The sequence below is a fragment of the Solanum stenotomum genome, chromosome 1 (genome assembly GCF_019186545.1).
Source record: "Solanum stenotomum isolate F172 chromosome 1, ASM1918654v1, whole genome shotgun sequence".
Classification (NCBI taxonomy): Eukaryota; Viridiplantae; Streptophyta; class Magnoliopsida; order Solanales; family Solanaceae; genus Solanum; species Solanum stenotomum.
The window spans coordinates 20103824-20121609 of record NC_064282.1 but is presented as its reverse complement, the minus strand read 5'-3'; the positions used below and the strand labels follow the sequence as shown (position 1 = coordinate 20121609).

The 17786-nt window shown below is 30.9% G+C and overlaps 1 protein-coding gene across 8 annotated transcripts; it reads right to left on the bottom strand.

Annotated features, from left to right (window-relative positions):
- Positions 1–261: 261 nt before the first annotated feature.
- Positions 262–16284, bottom strand: LOC125846059 (glutathione transferase GST 23-like). Of its 8 annotated transcripts, none has more exons than XM_049525520.1 (3): positions 9928–10300; positions 9275–9667; positions 262–390 (listed from the first exon to the last, which is right to left on the bottom strand). In XM_049525520.1, exons 1-2 carry the CDS (start codon positions 10243–10245, stop codon positions 9308–9310), a joined length of 678 nt encoding a protein of 225 aa, XP_049381477.1. In that variant the 5' UTR covers positions 10246–10300; the 3' UTR covers positions 262–390; positions 9275–9307. The 8 variants fall into 8 exon arrangements, with proteins under 8 accessions (XP_049381477.1, XP_049381516.1, XP_049381510.1 ...); XM_049525559.1 differs by lacking the exon at positions 9275–9667 and adding an exon at positions 1057–1212 and having other exon boundaries at positions 262–783; positions 10087–10260; XM_049525553.1 differs by lacking the exons at positions 9275–9667; positions 9928–10300 and adding exons at positions 1057–1212; positions 3626–3799 and having other exon boundaries at positions 262–783.
- Between the last annotated feature and the right edge of the window lie 1502 nt (positions 16285–17786).

Genomic DNA, 17786 nt, shown 5'->3' with positions numbered 1-17786 from the left:
TATCATACGATATGACCAAGTTTGTTCTTGCTCAAATAACAGCTGCTTCTACTGAACTTAATTACGATACTATTGTGAATATCAGTTACCCAATTATAGTACACATTGTTTAGGTGTGTAATTGATAACTTCACAATAGTTTGTGTGTGTTTTTATTTCTTATTCCAGAGTTAAATATTTAGAATATTACTCTTAAAGTAATGTGATACTGTTTGGTTCATAATCTAATACGTAGGAGTATTAAGACGAGACTTTCATACATTATTAATAAGATTAAAAATATATTGCCATGAAAAACTTCTATTATTCTTGATACATAATCCAAAAACCATTCAAAAGTACTTGATCATACAAACAGTTCCACAATCAGTTTGTTGTGATTTCCATAAACTATATTAAGACACATACTGCAGCAATTTTCACCATTTAATTTGCTGTCTGAAATTTTTCATGAAGCAGTTGGAATTTGGTTACTAGTTTGTCTCGTGGTGGCAAGTGTTGTTTGATTGCCGGAGCATCAGAAAAGTTTTTCATCCATCCTGATAAGAGTGGAAATTTGTGTGCATCAAACAACTTCAGATCGATTACCTCCTCAAACACATCAAGAAGATACGCCATCCAACCAAGTACAAGATCCACATATCCTATACTTTCTCCACCAAAAAATTTCTTCTCTTTCAATTGCTCTTCAATGATTTCTAGGTTTTGCACTGCTGGAACAAAAGCTTCCTTTTTCGCCTCATATCCTTTTTCTGTGAAAACACTCCATACTGATGGCAGAAGCTGCAGATCATGAAAGACAAAATATCAATGAAAATGATCAATTCAATAACTGGAAATGCCTATTGTCAGTACTATCTGGTCTGATCACATGTTAATATACAGGTACTATCACTCAATAAAATTAGTGGCCTAAAGTCAAATTATATAGATACGTGTTAATAACTCAATAAAATTAGTGGCCTAAAATCAAATTATATAGATACATGAAGATAGTTACCAGATCTTCTCAAAGTATTTTTGTTTTGAAATTAACAGAGATCAACAGTATCTTACCTTGTCATCCACAAATTTTGCCCAAAAACGTGCCATAGCTTTCTCATAAGGATCCTGAGGTAACAAAGGAGCTGTTTCCTTCCATGTCTCATCGATATACTCGAGAATCACCAGTGATTCACAGATTGGTTTGCCTTTGTGTACAAGTACAGGAATCTTTTTGTGAACAGGATTATACTGGAGGAGTTCAGAGCTCTTCTGGGTTAAATCTTCAAATATGGCTTCGTATTCAATCCCTTTGATATGCAGCGCCCAAACGATCCTCAAACCAAATGGACTTGACCATGTCCTGTAAAGCTTCACTTCATCTGCCATGTTTGTTTTAATTTGCAATTGATATCTGCAGGCTAATGTTTATTTATATACTCACAAAGTTGTACCTTTTACCCTTTAAATTATAAAAGATTATGATACGAAAATATAAATTTATTGTTGCCAAAAATTATTTGTCATATGAGAAAATATAAGTTAAATCCACACAAAATAGGGGCAAAAGTCCAAATGACCAGTCACGTTGCTCTTTACTTTGACAAAGGGATAATGTTTATATCTACCTCTAAATATTCAAGTCTTTGGTATTTTCTTCCTCAAATATCAAGCCAAACTCTGATGTCAGCCATTGCGTTACAAAGCCTGGAAATATATCTGAATAAGAAGACAAAAATAAACTTATTATATTTTAAGCTAAAGATGATTTGGACTAATTATCTTTATCACAACAGTATGTGTGGAAATGACAAGTCCAATGAATTGTTTCACTTCGTCTTTTTTATTGTATTCCAAAACTTTGTGCTAAGTGTAAGAATTTAGGAAGAAATGTGTAGGGAATTTTGATTGATTTTTGTGATATGAATTTATAAATGGATGTTCATCTATTTATACTACTATTTAGGGATTAAAGTGTAAATAATAATTATTATATAAGTTTCTATATATTTACAAAATAGTCATATTACTAGAATTCTCTACGTGTCTAGAATTTTCTAAGGACCTTTCAGGTAAAAAATCTATGATATTCCAGTTTCTACATGAGATTCTCACATTTCTCTAGAACTTTCTACTATGGACTAGTCTTCTTCTAATATAATCTCTCGCAACTTTGTGTCATGTGAAACTTACGTGGTGCTTATGTGGCATGATGACGTGGCAAATCGTCATATTTATTCCTAAAAAATTCTCAAGCATATTAATAATTAGGGATAATTGCACTTTTGACCCTTTAATTAATGGCAAAATTTTATTTTGGTCCTTATATTATATGTTATATGATTTAATATATTTAACTTCTTAAAAAAAAATAAAAAATGTACGTTTTAGCCCTTTTATAAAGAAAAATATTATATTTGGATTCATTTTAGAAGTACATCATAAGCTTTAACATAACTTCTTACGAATTAAATGATGGAATAATTAACAATTTTGTGAATATTAACAAGAGAAAGCTAAGTGGTTATCTGAAGAATGGAAGATTGCAAGATGCTCTGCACCTGTTTCATATGATGCCATGGAGGAATGCAGTATCATGGAATTCGAAAAAGGTGTAGCAAAGTTGCCTATGGGTATGGAGAGTTGTTACTTTAGCAATCATGTATGTCATTTGAAAAAAACGGAATAGGAGAGCATTTGAAGGGGTAAACGTGACTTTGTAAAAATGCAAAGTTGATATAGGCCCGATCTCTTCTTTAGTACACGATACTTCCCTCAGTATCCAAAAGTACTTGATCATACAAACATCAGTTTATTGTTATTTCCATAACCTATAAGACACATACTGCAGCAATTTTCACCATTTAATTTGATGTCGTCTGGTATTTTTCATGGAGCAGTTGGTATTTGGTTACTAGTTTGTCTCGTGGTGGCAAGTGTTGTTTGATTGCCGGAGCATCACAAAAGTTTTTCATCCATCCTGACAAGAGCGGAAATTTGTGTGCATCAAACAACTTCAGATCGATTACCTCCTCAAACACATCAAGAAGATACGCCATCCAACCAAGTACAAGATCCACATATCCTATACTTTCTCCACCAAAAAATTTCTTCCCTTTCAATTGCTCTTCAATGAGTTCTAGATTTTGCACTGCTGGAACAAGAGCTTCCTTTTTCGCCTCATATCCTTTTTCTGTGAAAACACTCGTTACTGATGGCAGAAGCTGCAGATCATGAAAGACAAATATCAACGAAAATGATCAATTCAATAACTGAAAATACCTATTGTCCGACTGATCACTTTGCTCAAATGATAATATACAGGTGCAACTCAATAAAATTAGTGGTCTAAAGTCAAATTATATAGATACATATGTTAATGTACTAATACGACTCAATAAAATTAGTGGTCTAAAGTCAAATTATATAGATACATGAAAATAGTTACTTGTTCTGAAATTAACAGATATCAATGGTATCTTACCTTGTCATCCACAAATTTTGCCCAAAAACGTGCCATGGCTTTCTCATAAGGATCCTGAGGTAGCAAAGGAGTTGTTTCCTTCTTCCATGTCTCATCGATATACTCAAGAATTACGAGTGATTCACAAATTGGTTTGCCTTTGTGTACAAGTACAGGAACTTTTTTATGAACAGGATTATACTGGAGGAGTTGAGGGCTCTTATGGCTTAAATCTTCAAAGATGGCTTCGTATTCAATCCCTTTGATATGTAGTGCCCAAACGATTCTCAAACTAAATCGGCTTGACCATGTCCTGTAAAGCTTCACTTCATCTGCCATGTTTGTTTTAATTTGCAACTCATATCTGCAAGCTAATGTTTATTTATACACTCACAAAAGTGTATCTTCTACTCTTTAATAAATTAATAAAAATTTCTTCCTCAAATGTTTTAAAATTCAAGCCAAACTCTGATGTCAGCCAGTGCGTTACAATTTACAAAGCATCGAAATTTCTGAATAAGAGAACAAATATAAATTTCTTACATTTTAAGCTAATGATGATTTGGAGTTTGGACTAATTACCTTTTATCACAACAGTGTGTGGAAATGACAAGTCCAGTAAATTGTTTCACTTTGTCTTTTCTATTGACTTGGTCTTTGCTCTTGTTTTCATCTGGTAATTCCAAAACTTTGTGCTCACACCTATTTATATACTCCCTCCGTCCCTATTTACTTGTCCATATTTCCTTTTTTGGTTGTCCCTATTTAGTTGTCCATTTTGACAAATCAAGAAAGGACAACAAATTTTTTCCTATTATACCCTTATTTACACTTCTTGAAAATTGTAAAAGTGTATGTTGTTTCCCTCCAATTTATTTCACTTTAATTCAAATAAGTGGTTGTAATTTTGAAGTGAAAAGTTGTCATAAGGGTAAAATTGTAACTTCACTATGCTAATAATTGTTGCCTTAATCTGTGTGCCATTTCTAAAGTGGACAACTAAAAAGGGACGGAGGGAGTACTAATAACTTAGGGATTAAAATATAAAGAGAAAACAATCAAATACCTCTTCAACCTATTACTCAATGCTTAACTACACACTAATATTTTATGGAGATCCTATTACCCCTTGAATTATTTTAAACAGAGATATTGATACCCTTAAGTGTTGATGTGACACAACAAGTGTGTTCACTTTCCTGGAAGCAAGTGTAAGGCAAATAAATTAGTCATAATTAAATGATTGGACAACTGTCATTTCTTAATTGAATTCAATATGATTAATAAATAAATTTAATTAATTACAATCACATATTCTCTCTCTAACTATTACCTCCTTAAAAAATTACACCTCTGCAATTGAATTTTGCCATGGCTGTCATGGTAATACAATATTTTATTTTTTCATTTTTTTCACTTTTAGTCCATAATGAACTTTTTCATGACCATCACCTTCAAATCTTTCTTAAAAATAGACAGCATAACCAAAAGAAAGAAAATGATAATCCTTTAAGTTCTTTCACCTCAATGGAAAATACTTTCAATCCGACATTGACATGATATTACAGCTTCTGCTATAGAAATCTTTTCGATTATAGTAGCAACCCGAGTTTCTTGATTGGAATTGAAAGTGGGTATTAAAATTTGAAATTTATGAGTTTCTTGATTGGAATTGAAAGTGGGTATTAGAATTTGAAATTGGGCAAGCAAATTTTTATCTTCAAATTCATCAAAAAAAAGCAACTGGAGAACCATAATGGCAGTAAGATACATGATAAAAAGATTCAACATTCATGTCAATTTATTGAATTCAACAATGACAACTAGATTTTGTGCAAATAAATGATCGAAAGATAGAAGAAAGACGGAAGATGATGGGTGTGATGGAGATGGAGGTGGATTGGAGGAGATGAGAAATTTGGAAACAATGGAGAAAAAATAGGATGATTTAGGAAGATGAATAGAATGGTGGAGAAAAAATGAAAAGCATTAAACTTGCTGTATTTTGGTGATGATTTTTTATTTTATTTTTTTAATTTTGAAAAATAGATGCGTGTATTACACTCGAGAAAAGGCCCAAAATAGTCCCTCATCTTTGGGTTAAGGCTCAAAGTCATCCTTGAGTTTTCACATGGAGCATTAATAGTCTCTCATATTTGCAATATTGGTGCACTTTTGGTCCTTCTTCAAAATTTTGCCTATTTTTTAACATTGATTTTATTCATAATTTATGTATGGAATGTTTAATCATCATTTTATATATTTAGTAGAAATAATAACTCCATGTTAGAGATTGTGAGAAGAAAAACACCTTATTTTGTTTAGTAGAAATCGTACTGCAGGTAAAGTCGAGAGGTTCATCACGACGATTTCACGTACAATAGTACAAATTTTTCTTTTCTTGCAAGTCATATGTGAAAATGTTCTTAATTTAGCTACAGTAATATTTATACTGAACAGAACTAGGTATTCTTCTTCTCACATTCTCTCACATAGAGTTTTTTTTTTCTTTGGAACCCCAGGATAACTCGCAACCGCTACAACCTCTGCCATAGCCTCTGCCCTTCGGGTGAGCACTTTGTGCGCACTGGGTAAACCCCCCACTATGTAATAGCCTGCAAACCACACAGGGGATGTAAACCGCACTAGGCAAGCCCTATGCGATAGGCTCAACTCAGAATGCATTGAGGGGGGATCGAGGCCGAGTCATTCGTGTGGATAACCACCCCTAAACCAACTGTTTATTATTTCTACTAAATATATAAAAAGACGATGGGACATTCCTTACATAAAATTATGAACAAAATTAATGTTAAAAAATAGGCAAAAGTTTAGGGGAGGACCAAAAGTGCACCAATATTACAAACATGAGGGACTATTAGTGCTCCATGTGAAAACTTAAGGATGACTTTGAGTCTTAACCCAAAGATGAGGGACTATTTTGGGCCTTCTCTCTATTACACTCTGCAACAAAGATTTGGGGGTGACGTTTTAAGTGTATAAATATTTGTGTTTAAAATACTTTAGGGGGGTAATAGGACCCCCGTAAAGTATAAATGTGTAGTAGAGAATCGGATAATAGGTTGAGGGGGTATTTGATCGTTTTCTCAAATATAAATAATAATTACTTCCTCCGTTCAACAATATTTGTCCCCTATACTAAAAATAAATGTCCAACAATACTTGTTTACTTTATGAAATCCATGGATAATATTACATTTAGTTCCTGATTTACCCTTATCATTAAATATATTTTCAATTTTACTTGTCTCTTTTAACATATCAAGAAAAGACAATAAATTTTTTTTCATGTTTTACCCTCCGCATTAAATACTTATTTCCCAAATCATTTTTTAGACATCATTTAATAGGGAATAGTTTGATAAAATACTTATATCATTAATTATTTTCTCAATGAATATGTCAAGTCAAACCATGACAAATAAAAGTGAATAGAGAAAGTATAATTTAATATATTTAACTTTCTTAAAAAATATAAATGTAGGTTTTAGTCCTTTTATAAAGAAAAATATATATTTTTGGATTCATTTTAGAAGTACATCATAAGCTTAAACATAACTTCTGACTAATTAAATGATAGGAATAATTAACAATTTTGTGAATATTCAGGATAAAAAATGTAAATTTCATATAATCGAAGGTTAAACAAATATAGTACAATATCGCAAGAATTAATACATATACGGTGTCATGTGAATTGTCACGTTGGACGCAATGTGTGTACTTGTCCAAATTATTACTTTTTCGTTTTTCTATCCCCAGGATCGTCTTAACCACTAGGCCACTAAAGTCATTGCTTGGGGCACCATATTTTTGGGCCCCCAATTTAAAAAAAAATACTTATACATACTACTTAAATTTATATGTATTTTTAAATTAAAAAAAACATGTAAGAAGTATAAAATAAATAACCGTTAGTTTTCCCCACTTTTCTAAGGGAATGAAACATTTTTTGAAAATAATTTCCTTAAGTGGAAATTGTGTTTTCTTATTTATCTCCTAAAAATTTGACCTTATATTATTATTTACCTTATATTCATCTTTTTAATTCTCTATTTTATTATTTTTATTCCCAATATTGGAAAAACTTGATTCTCATAGATTAGACAATACACACGTGCAAACAAGAAAAATCCATAAATCGGTTACTGGTACAAATAACATAAAGAAATGTAACCAACGTTTATTGGAAAAAGCAACCCCAAAGATTTGGGACCAAAGGCGGTTACTCTCTCCTAAAAAACTAATTTATTGTTGCTTACAAGTTAAAAAAGAACAAAATTTGCTTTAGAGTGTCTTCTTCAAAATCTTAAGAAGTGCAACAAGCAATCATTATATTGAAGGAACGCAACACTATTTTAATAATGTTAGATCAACTTATCAAATTTGTGAGCCATGCTTTATTATTCTAACTTTATTTTATATTTTTTCTTGAACTTCTGTTATTATTGATATTTTTAGTTAGTAAGTAGATATATTCTCGTATTAATAATATATTGATATTCTTAGTTAGTAAGTATATATATTCTCGTTTTAGTTATTATTAAGAGATATAATACAAGTAGAAAATAATGATTTAATATAAATACCAATCAAATAAAAAGGCTTGATTCTTTTCCTAATGCATATATTACTTATAGAATAATGTTAACAATTCATGTAACTATTGCCTTGATCGAAAGATGTTTTTCGAAATTAAAATTGATAAAATCTTATCTAAGATCAACAATTTGAGATTGAATGCATTAGCTATATTATCAATTGAAAAAGAATTACTAACAAAAATCGATTAGAAAACAGAAATTAATGACTTCACATCTAAAAAGGGTAGAAAAATAGATTTTAAATAAATATATACATGATTATTAAAATAAAAAAAAAATATTAGGGTTCCTCTTTGAGGTTTGGCTTTAGGCTCCAATCTTGTTGAGTTGGCCCTGTTTGTCCCAGGTTGAAATCAACCTTTACTAATTAAGTAGTGTTATGTATAGACGGCTCAAATGGGCTTCACATATTTGTTTTAGGAACGCAAATTCTTGTTTTTGGATTCAATATGTGAGTTCAAGTGCAAACTCGTTGTACAATTGGAACTCAAAAATTACTAGATCTTTCAAGCTGTTTGATGAAATGCCTCAAAAGAATGCAGTAACTTGGAATTGTAAGATTTCTGGGTATGTAAGAAATGGGATGATATAACTAGTGCTCGATAGTTGTTTGAGCAGATGCCTAGAAAAGATGAAACCTCGTAAAACAGTATCATTTCCAGATATCAAAACGATTTTATATGTCAAGTTGTTGCAAAATAATTGCAAGCAATGTGGTCTCACATAAGAGTTTTTGCTTTGTATGGTCGGGAAAGAGCTTTGCATGCCAATGTAACTAAGACTGCCTTTGAAAATGCTACGAGGAGTATTATTTTCTAAATTATAAAGAGATACAAGGAAATGTTGCATTCATTATTGCTATAAAATTGCAATTTTTCCAATATTACAATTGCCGTTCAAAACTAATACTACTATTACAATTTGCACTTTAGATAATTTTTTACCATTACAATTTTTTTTCCAATATCAGGCACAACGAAAAAAGGTTTAGCAAAGTTGCCTAAGGATATGGAGAGTTGTTACTTTAGCAATCATGTAGGTCATTTGAAAATAGTGGAATAGGAGAGCATTTGAAGGGGTAAACGTTACTTTGTAAAAATGCAAAGTTGATATAGGCCCGATCTCTTCTTTAGTACACGATACTTCCCTCAGTATCCAAAAGTACTTGATCATACAAACATCAGTTTATTGTTATTTCCATAACCTATAAGACACATACTGCAGCAATTTTCACCATTTAATTTGATGTCGTCTGGTATTTTTCATGGAGCAGTTGGTATTTGGTTACTAGTTTGTCTCGTGGTGGCAAGTGTTGTTTGATTGCCGGAGCATCACAAAAGTTTTTCATCCATCCTGACAAGAGCGGAAATTTGTGTGCATCAAACAACTTCAGATCGATTACCTCCTCAAACACATCAAGAAGATACGCCATCCAACCAAGTACAAGATCCACATATCCTATACTTTCTCCACCAAAAAATTTCTTCCCTTTCAATTGCTCTTCAATGAGTTCTAGATTTTGCACTGCTGGAACAAGAGCTTCCTTTTTCGCCTCATATCCTTTTTCTGTGAAAACACTCGTTACTGATGGCAGAAGCTGCAGATCATGAAAGACAAATATCAACGAAAATGATCAATTCAATAACTGAAAATACCTATTGTCCGACTGATCACTTTGCTCAAATGATAATATACAGGTGCAACTCAATAAAATTAGTGGTCTAAAGTCAAATTATATAGATACATATGTTAATGTACTAATACGACTCAATAAAATTAGTGGTCTAAAGTCAAATTATATAGATACATGAAAATAGTTACTTGTTCTGAAATTAACAGAGATCAATGGTATCTTACCTTGTCATCCACAAATTTTGCCCAAAAACGTGCCATGGCTTTCTCATAAGGATCCTGAGGTAGCAAAGGAGTTGTTTCCTTCTTCCATGTCTCATCGATATACTCAAGAATTACGAGTGATTCACAGATTGGTTTGCCTTTGTGTACAAGTACAGGAACTTTTTTATGAACAGGATTATACTGGAGGAGTTGAGGGCTCTTATGGCTTAAATCTTCAAAGATGGCTTCGTATTCAATCCCTTTGATATGTAGTGCCCAAACGATTCTCAAACTAAATCGGCTTGACCATGTCCTGTAAAGCTTCACTTCATCTGCCATGTTTGTTTTAATTTGCAACTCATATCTGCAAGCTAATGTTTATTTATACACTCACAAAAGTGTGTCTTTTACTCTTTAATAAATTAATAAAAATTTCTTCCTCGAATGTTTTAAAATTCAAGCCAAACTCTGATGTCAGCCAGTGCGTTACAATTTACAAAGCATCGAAATTTCTGAATAAGAGGACAAATATAAATTTCTTACATTTTAAGCTAATGATGATTTGGAGTTTGGACTAATTACCTTTATCACAACAGTGTGTGGAAATGACAAGTCCAGTAAATTGTTTCACTTTGTCTTTTCTATTGACTTGGACTTTGCTCTTGTTTTCATCTGGCAACTCCAAAACTTTGTGCCCACATCTATTTATATACTAATAACTTAGGGATTAAAATATAAAAAGAAAACAGTCAAATACCCCCTCAACCTATTACTCAATGCTCAATTACACACTAATACTTTACGAAGATTCTATTACCCCCTTGAATTATTTTAAACAGAGATATTGATATCCTTAAGTGTTGTGCGACACAATAAGTGTGTTCACTTTCCTGGAAGCAAGTGTAAGGCAAATAAATTAGTCATAATTAAATGATTGGACAACCATCATTTCTTAATTGAATTCAATATAATTAATAAATAAATTTAACTAATTACAATCACATATTCTCTCTCTAACCATTACCTCCTTAAAAAATTACACCTCTGGAATTGAATTTTGCCGTGGCTGCCATGGTAATACAATATTTTATTTTTTCTTTTTTTTCACTTTTAGTCCATAATGAACTTTTTCATGACCATCACCTTCAAATCTTAAAAATAGACGGCATAATCAAAAGAAAGAAAATGATAGTCCTTTAATTTCTTTCACCTTAATGGAAAATACTTTCAATCCGACCTTGAAAAATGATATTACAGCTTCTGCTATAGAAATCTTTTAGATTATAGTAGCAACCCGAGTTTCTTGATTGGAATTGAAAGTGGGTATTAAAATTTGAAATTTGTGAGTTTCTTTATTGGAATTGAAAGTGGATATTATAATTTGAAATTGGGCAAGCAAATTTTCATCTTCAAATTCATCAAAAAAAAAAGCAACTGGAGAACCATAATGGCAGTAAGATACATGATAAAAAGATTCAACATTCATGTCAATTTATTGAATTCAACAATGACAACTAGATTTTGTGCAAATAAATGATCGAAAAGATAGAAGAAAGACGGAAGATGATGGATGTGATGGAGATGGAGGTGGATTGGAGGAGATGAGAAATTTGGAAACAATGGAGAAAAAATGGGATGATTTAGGAAGATGAACAGAATGGTGGAGAAAAAATTAAAAGCATTAAACTTGTTGTATTTTGGTGATGATTTTTTTTAAAAAATATTTAATTTTGAAAAATAGGTGTGTGTATTACACTCTGCAACAAAGATTTGGGGGTGACGTTTTAAGTGTATCAATATTTGTGTTTAAAATACTTTAGGGGAGTAATAGAGGACCCTCGTAAAGTATAAGTGTATAGTTGAGAATCGGACAATAGGTTGAGGGGGTATTTGACCCTTTTCTCAAATATAAATAATAATTACTTCCTCCGTTCAACATATTTGTCCTCTATACTAAAAATAAATGTCCAACAATACTTGTTTACTTTATGAAATCCATGGATAAAATACTTATTACATTTAGTTCCTAATTTACCCTTATCATTAAATATATTTTCAATTTTACTTGTCTCTTTTAACATATCAAGAAAAGACAATAATTTTTTTTTCATGTTTTACCCTCCGCATTAAATACTTGTTTCCCAAATCATTTTTTAGATATCATTTAATAGGAAATAGTTTGATAAAATACTTATATCATTAATTATTTTATCAATAAATATGTCAAGTCAAACCATGACAAATAAAAGTGAATAGAGAAAGTATAATTTAATATATTTAACTTTCTTAAAAACTATAAATGTAGGTTTTAGTCCTTTTATAAAGAAAAATATATTTTTTTGGATTCATTTTAGAAGTACATCATAAGCTTAACATAACTTCTTACTAATTAAATGAGAGGAATAATTAACAATTTTGTGAATATTCAGGATAAAAAATGTAAATTTCATATAATCAAAGGTTAAACAAATATAGTAAAATATCACAAGAATTAATAAATATACGGTGTCATGTGAATGTCACGTTGGACGCAATGTGTGTACTTGTCCAAATTATTACCTTTTCCTTTTTCTGTCCTCAGGATCGTCTTAACCACTAGGCCACTAAAGCCATTGCTTGGGGCACCATATTTTCGGGGCCCCCAATTTAAAAAAAAAAATACTTATACATATTACTTAAATTTATATGTATTTTTAAATTTAAAAAAACATGTAAGAAGTATAAAATAAATAACCGTTAGTTTTCCCCACTTTTCTAAGGGAATGAAACATTTTTTGAAAATAATTTCCTTAAGTGTAAATTGTGTTTCCTTATTTATTATCTCCAAAAAAATTTGACCTTATATTATTATTTACCTTATATTCATCTTTTTAATTCTCTATTTTATTATTTTTATTCCAATATTGAAAAAACTTGATTCTCGTAGATTAGACAATACACATGTGCAAACAAGAAAATCCATAAATCGGTTACTGGTATAAATAACATAAAGAAATGTAACCAACGTTTATTGGAAAAAGCAACCCCAAAGATTTGGGACCAAAGGCGGTTACTCTCTCCTAAAAAATTGATTTATTGTTGCTTACAAGTTAAAAAAGAACAAAATTTGCTTTAAAGTGTCTTCTTCAAAATCTTAAGAAGTGCAACAAGCAATCATTATATTGAACGAACGCAACACTATTTTAATATTGTTAGATCAACTTATCAAATTCGTGAGCCATGCTTTATTATTCTAACTTTATTTTATATTTTTTCTTGAACTTTTGTAATTATTGATATTTTTAGTTAGTAAGTAGATATATTCTTGTTTTAATAATATATTGATATTCTTAGTTAGTAAGTGTATATATTCTCGTTTTAGTTATTATTAAGAGAAATAATACAAGTAGAAAATAATGATTTAATATAAATATCAATCAAATAAAAAGGCTTGATTCTTTTCCTAATGCATATATTGCTTATAGAATAATGTTAGCAATTCATGTAACTATTGCCTCGATCGAAAGATGTTTTTCGAAATTAAAATTGATAAAATTTTATCTAAGATCAACAATTTGAGATTGAATGCATTAGCTATATTATCAATTGAAAAAGAATTACTAACAAAATCGATTAGAAAACAGTAATTAATGACTTCACATCTAAAAAGACTAGAAAAATAAATTTTAAATAAATATATACATGATTATTAAAATAAAAAAAAATATTAGGGTTCCTCTTTGAGGTTTTTGCTTTAGGCCCCAATTTTGTTGAGTTGGCCCTGTTTGTCCCAGGTTGAAATCAACCTTTACTAATTAAGTAGTGTTATGTATAGACGGCTCAAATGGGCTTCACATATTTGTTTTAGGAACGCAAATTCTTGTTTTTGGATTCAATATGTGAGTTCAAGTGCAAACTCGTTGTACAATTGGAACTCAAAAATTACTAGATCTTTCAAGCTGTTTGATGAAATGCCTCAGAAGAATGCAGTAACTTGGAATTGTATGATTTCTGGGTATGTAACAAATGGGATGATATAACTAGTGCTCGAGAGTTGTTTGAGCAGATGCCTAGAAAAGATGAAACCTCGTAGAACAGTATCATTTCCAGATATCAAAACGATTTTATATGTCAAGATGTTGCAAAATAATTACAAGCAATGTGGTCTCACATAAGAGTTTTTGCTTTGTATGGTCGGGAAAGAGCTTTGCATGCCAATGTAACTAAGACTGCCTTTGAAAATGCTACGAGGAGTATTATTTTCTAAATTATAAAGAGATACAAGGAAATGTTGCATTCATTATTGGTATAAAATTGCAATTTTACTAATATTACAATTGCCGTTCAAAACTAATACTATTACAATTTGCACTTTAGATAATTTTACCATTACAATTTTTTTTACCAATATCAGGCACAACGAAAAAGGTTAAGCAAAGTTGCCTATGGATATGGAGAGTTGTTACTTTAGCAATCATTTAGGTCATTTGAAAAAAGCGAAATAGGAGAGCATTTGAAGGGGTAAACGTTACTTTGTAAAAATACAAAGTTGATATAGGCTCGATCTCTTCTTTAGTACACAACACTTCCCTCAGTTATTAATAAAAATTAAAGATATATAGCTTCTATTATTCCTGATACATAGTCCAGAAAGCATATCCAAAAGTACTTGACCAACAGTTCCACAATCAGCTTGTTGTGATTTCCATAAACTATAATACTTATACTGCAGCAATTTCACCATTTAATTCGCTGTCTGAAATTTTTCATGAAACAGTTGGAATCTGGTTACTAGTTTGTCTCNATGAAACCTCGTAGAACAGTATCATTTCCAGATATCAAAACGATTTTATATGTCAAGATGTTGCAAAATAATTACAAGCAATGTGGTCTCACGTAAGAGTTTTTGCTTTGTATGGTCGGGAAAGAGCTTTGCATGCCAATGTAACTAAGACTGCCTTTGAAAATGCTACGAGGAGTATTATTTTCTAAATTATAAAGAGATACAAGGAAATGTTGCATTCATTATTGGTATAAAATTGCAATTTTACTAATATTACAATTGCCGTTCAAAACTAATACTATTACAATTTGCACTTTAGATAATTTTACCATTACAATTTTTTTTACCACTATCAGGCACAACGAAAAAGGTTAAGCAAAGTTGCCCATGGATATGGAGAGTTGTTACTTTAGCAATCATGTAGGTCATGTGAAAAAAGCGGAATAGGAGAGCATTTGAAGGGGTAAACGTTACTTTGTAAAAATGCAAAGTTGATATAGTCTCGATCTCTTCTTTAGTACACAACACTTCCCTCAGTTATTAATAAAAGTTAAAGATATATAGCTTCTATTATTCCTGATACATAACCAGAAAGCATATCGAAAAGTACTTTGATCATACAAACAGCTCCACAATCAGCTTGTTGTTATTTCCATAAACTATGTAATACTTATTCTGCAGCAATTTCACCATTTAATTTGCTGTCTGAAATTTTTCATGAAACAGTTGGAATCTGGTTACTAGTTTGTCTCGTGGTGGCAAGTGTTGTTTGATTGCCGGAGCATCACAAAAGTTTTTCATCCATCCTGATAAGAGCGGAAATTTGTGTGCATCAAACAACTTCAGATCGATTACCTCCTCAAACACATCAAGCAGATACGCCATCCAACCAAGTGCAAGATCCACATATCCTATACTTTCTCCACCAAAAAATTTCTTCTCTTTCAATTGCTCTTCAATGATTTCTAGGTTTTGCACGGCTGGAACAAGAGCTTCCTTTTTTGCCTCATATCCTTTTTCTGTGAAAACACTCCATACTGATGGCAGAAGCTGCAGATCATGAAAGATAAATATCAACGAAAATGATAAATTCAATAACTGAAAATGCCTATTGTCTGACTGATCACTTTGTTCAAATGTTAATATACAGGTGCAACTCAATAAAATTAGTGGCCTAAAGTCAAATTATATAGATACATGAAAATAGTTAACAGAAATTGCATTTCTGATTTGAGATCAATGGTATTTTACCTTGTCGTCCACAAATTTTGCCCAAAAACGGGCCATGGCTTTCTCATAAGGATCCTGAGGTAGCAAAGGAGTTGTTTCCTTCTTCCATGTCTCATCGATATACTCGAGAATCACCAGTGATTCACAGATTGGCTTGCCTTTGTGTACAAGTACAGGAATCTTTTTGTGAACAGGATTATACTGGAGGAGTGGAGGGCTCTTCTGGCTTAAATCTTCAAAGACATTTTCGTATTCGATCCCTTTGATATGCATCGCCCAAACGATCCTCAAACCATATGGACTTGACCATGTCCTGTAAAGCTTCACTTCATCTGCCATGTTTGTTTTGATTTGCAACTGATATCTGCAAGCTAATGTTTACTTATACACTCATAAAATGGTACCTTTTGCCCTTCATGGTATTTAACTTGTGTGGGACACAAAATTTTTAGAAATTAAAATCATGCTCATTTCACTTATAAGAGATTATGATACGAAAATATAAATTTATTCTTTGCGAAAAATATTTACCTTATAACAACAGTATGTGGGGAATGATAAGTCCAATGAATTGTTTCACTTCGTCTTTGCTCTTGTTTTCATCTGGTATTCCAAAACTTTGTGCTCATGTTCTTGTATCACTTGATTTTTGTTGGATGATTTGTGAATGGATGTTTATCTATTTATATACTAACTTAGGGGTTACAATATAAATGATAATTATTATGTCAGTCCCTATATATTTACAAAGTAGTCATTATTCTAGAACTCTCTGTGTGTCTAGAATTTTCTAAGGACTTTTCAAGAAATATCTATGATATTCTAGGTTCTACCTGAGAAATTCTCACAATTCTCTAGAATATTCTACCATGGACTAGCCTTTTTTTCCCCCAAATATTAAAAAATTAAATTAAGAAATAAAAAATATATAAGGTATGCAGTAAATAAAGAATCCTAAATTATATGCAAATACATCCAATATATTTTTATTTTGAAGCAAAACAAAAGATGAAAAAAATTAAAAATAGATTAATGGTAAAATTTTATTTTGGTCCTTATATAATTATACTCTCCCGTTCACTTTTACTTGTCACTAATTTCTAAAATAGATTTTCATTTTTACTTGTCACTTTGACGTATCAAGGAAAGACGGTAATTTTTTTTTTTGTGTTTTACCCTCAAAATTAAATACTTATTTTCCAAATTATTTTTTAAGACATCATTTAATAGGGGATAGTTTGATAAAATACGTATATCATTAATTATTTTCTTAATAGGTGTGTCNAAAATTAAAATGTACCTTATAGTCATTTTATAAAGAAAAATAATATTTTTGGACTCATTTTAGAAGTACATCGTAAGCTTAACATAACTTCTTACTAATTACTAATGATAGGAATAATTAACAATTTTGTGAATATTAACCATCGAAAGAATAAAAAATGTAAATAATATATATATATATATATATATATATATATATATATATATAAATAAATAAAGAGAACTCTAGGGTATCATTATGAATCAGAATTATCTTTTAATTTATTTATTTCTAAAACTAGCCTTCCCATCTTCCCAGAAACCTTTACAACTGTTATCACCATCTTACAAATTAAGCTTCCACCAAATCTTCGATATGTATAAATATCAGCCCCCCATTGAACTTAATTAAGCAATTGATCGCCATATAGGAATACCAGGTCAAACTTAAATTTAACTAACTGGTACCAAAATAAAGTATTGAGCCAAATTATGTGAATTAGCTGGCTCAGATGAATATATAACAATTATGCCTTGAGAATTTTCTTTCTAATTTTGAAATTGTGAATGTTTCTTCTATAATCCTATGTATACTTGCATTGTTGCATACAATAGTCTACCGTTT

Bases quoted from the DNA above. Each gene is read 5' to 3' on its own strand.
- LOC125846059 (XM_049525535.1), bottom strand. From the start codon at position 16,237: ATGGCAGATGAAGTGAAGCTTTACAGGACATGGTCAAGTCCATATGGT. The intron at 10,162-16,153 runs GAATACGAAAAT...ATCAAAGGGATT, and splicing joins CGATGCATATCAAAGGGATC to GAATACGAAGCCATCTTTGA. The intron at 9,668-9,927 runs GTAAGATACCAT...CATGATCTGCAG, and splicing joins CAAAATTTGTGGATGACAAG to CTTCTGCCATCAGTAACGAG.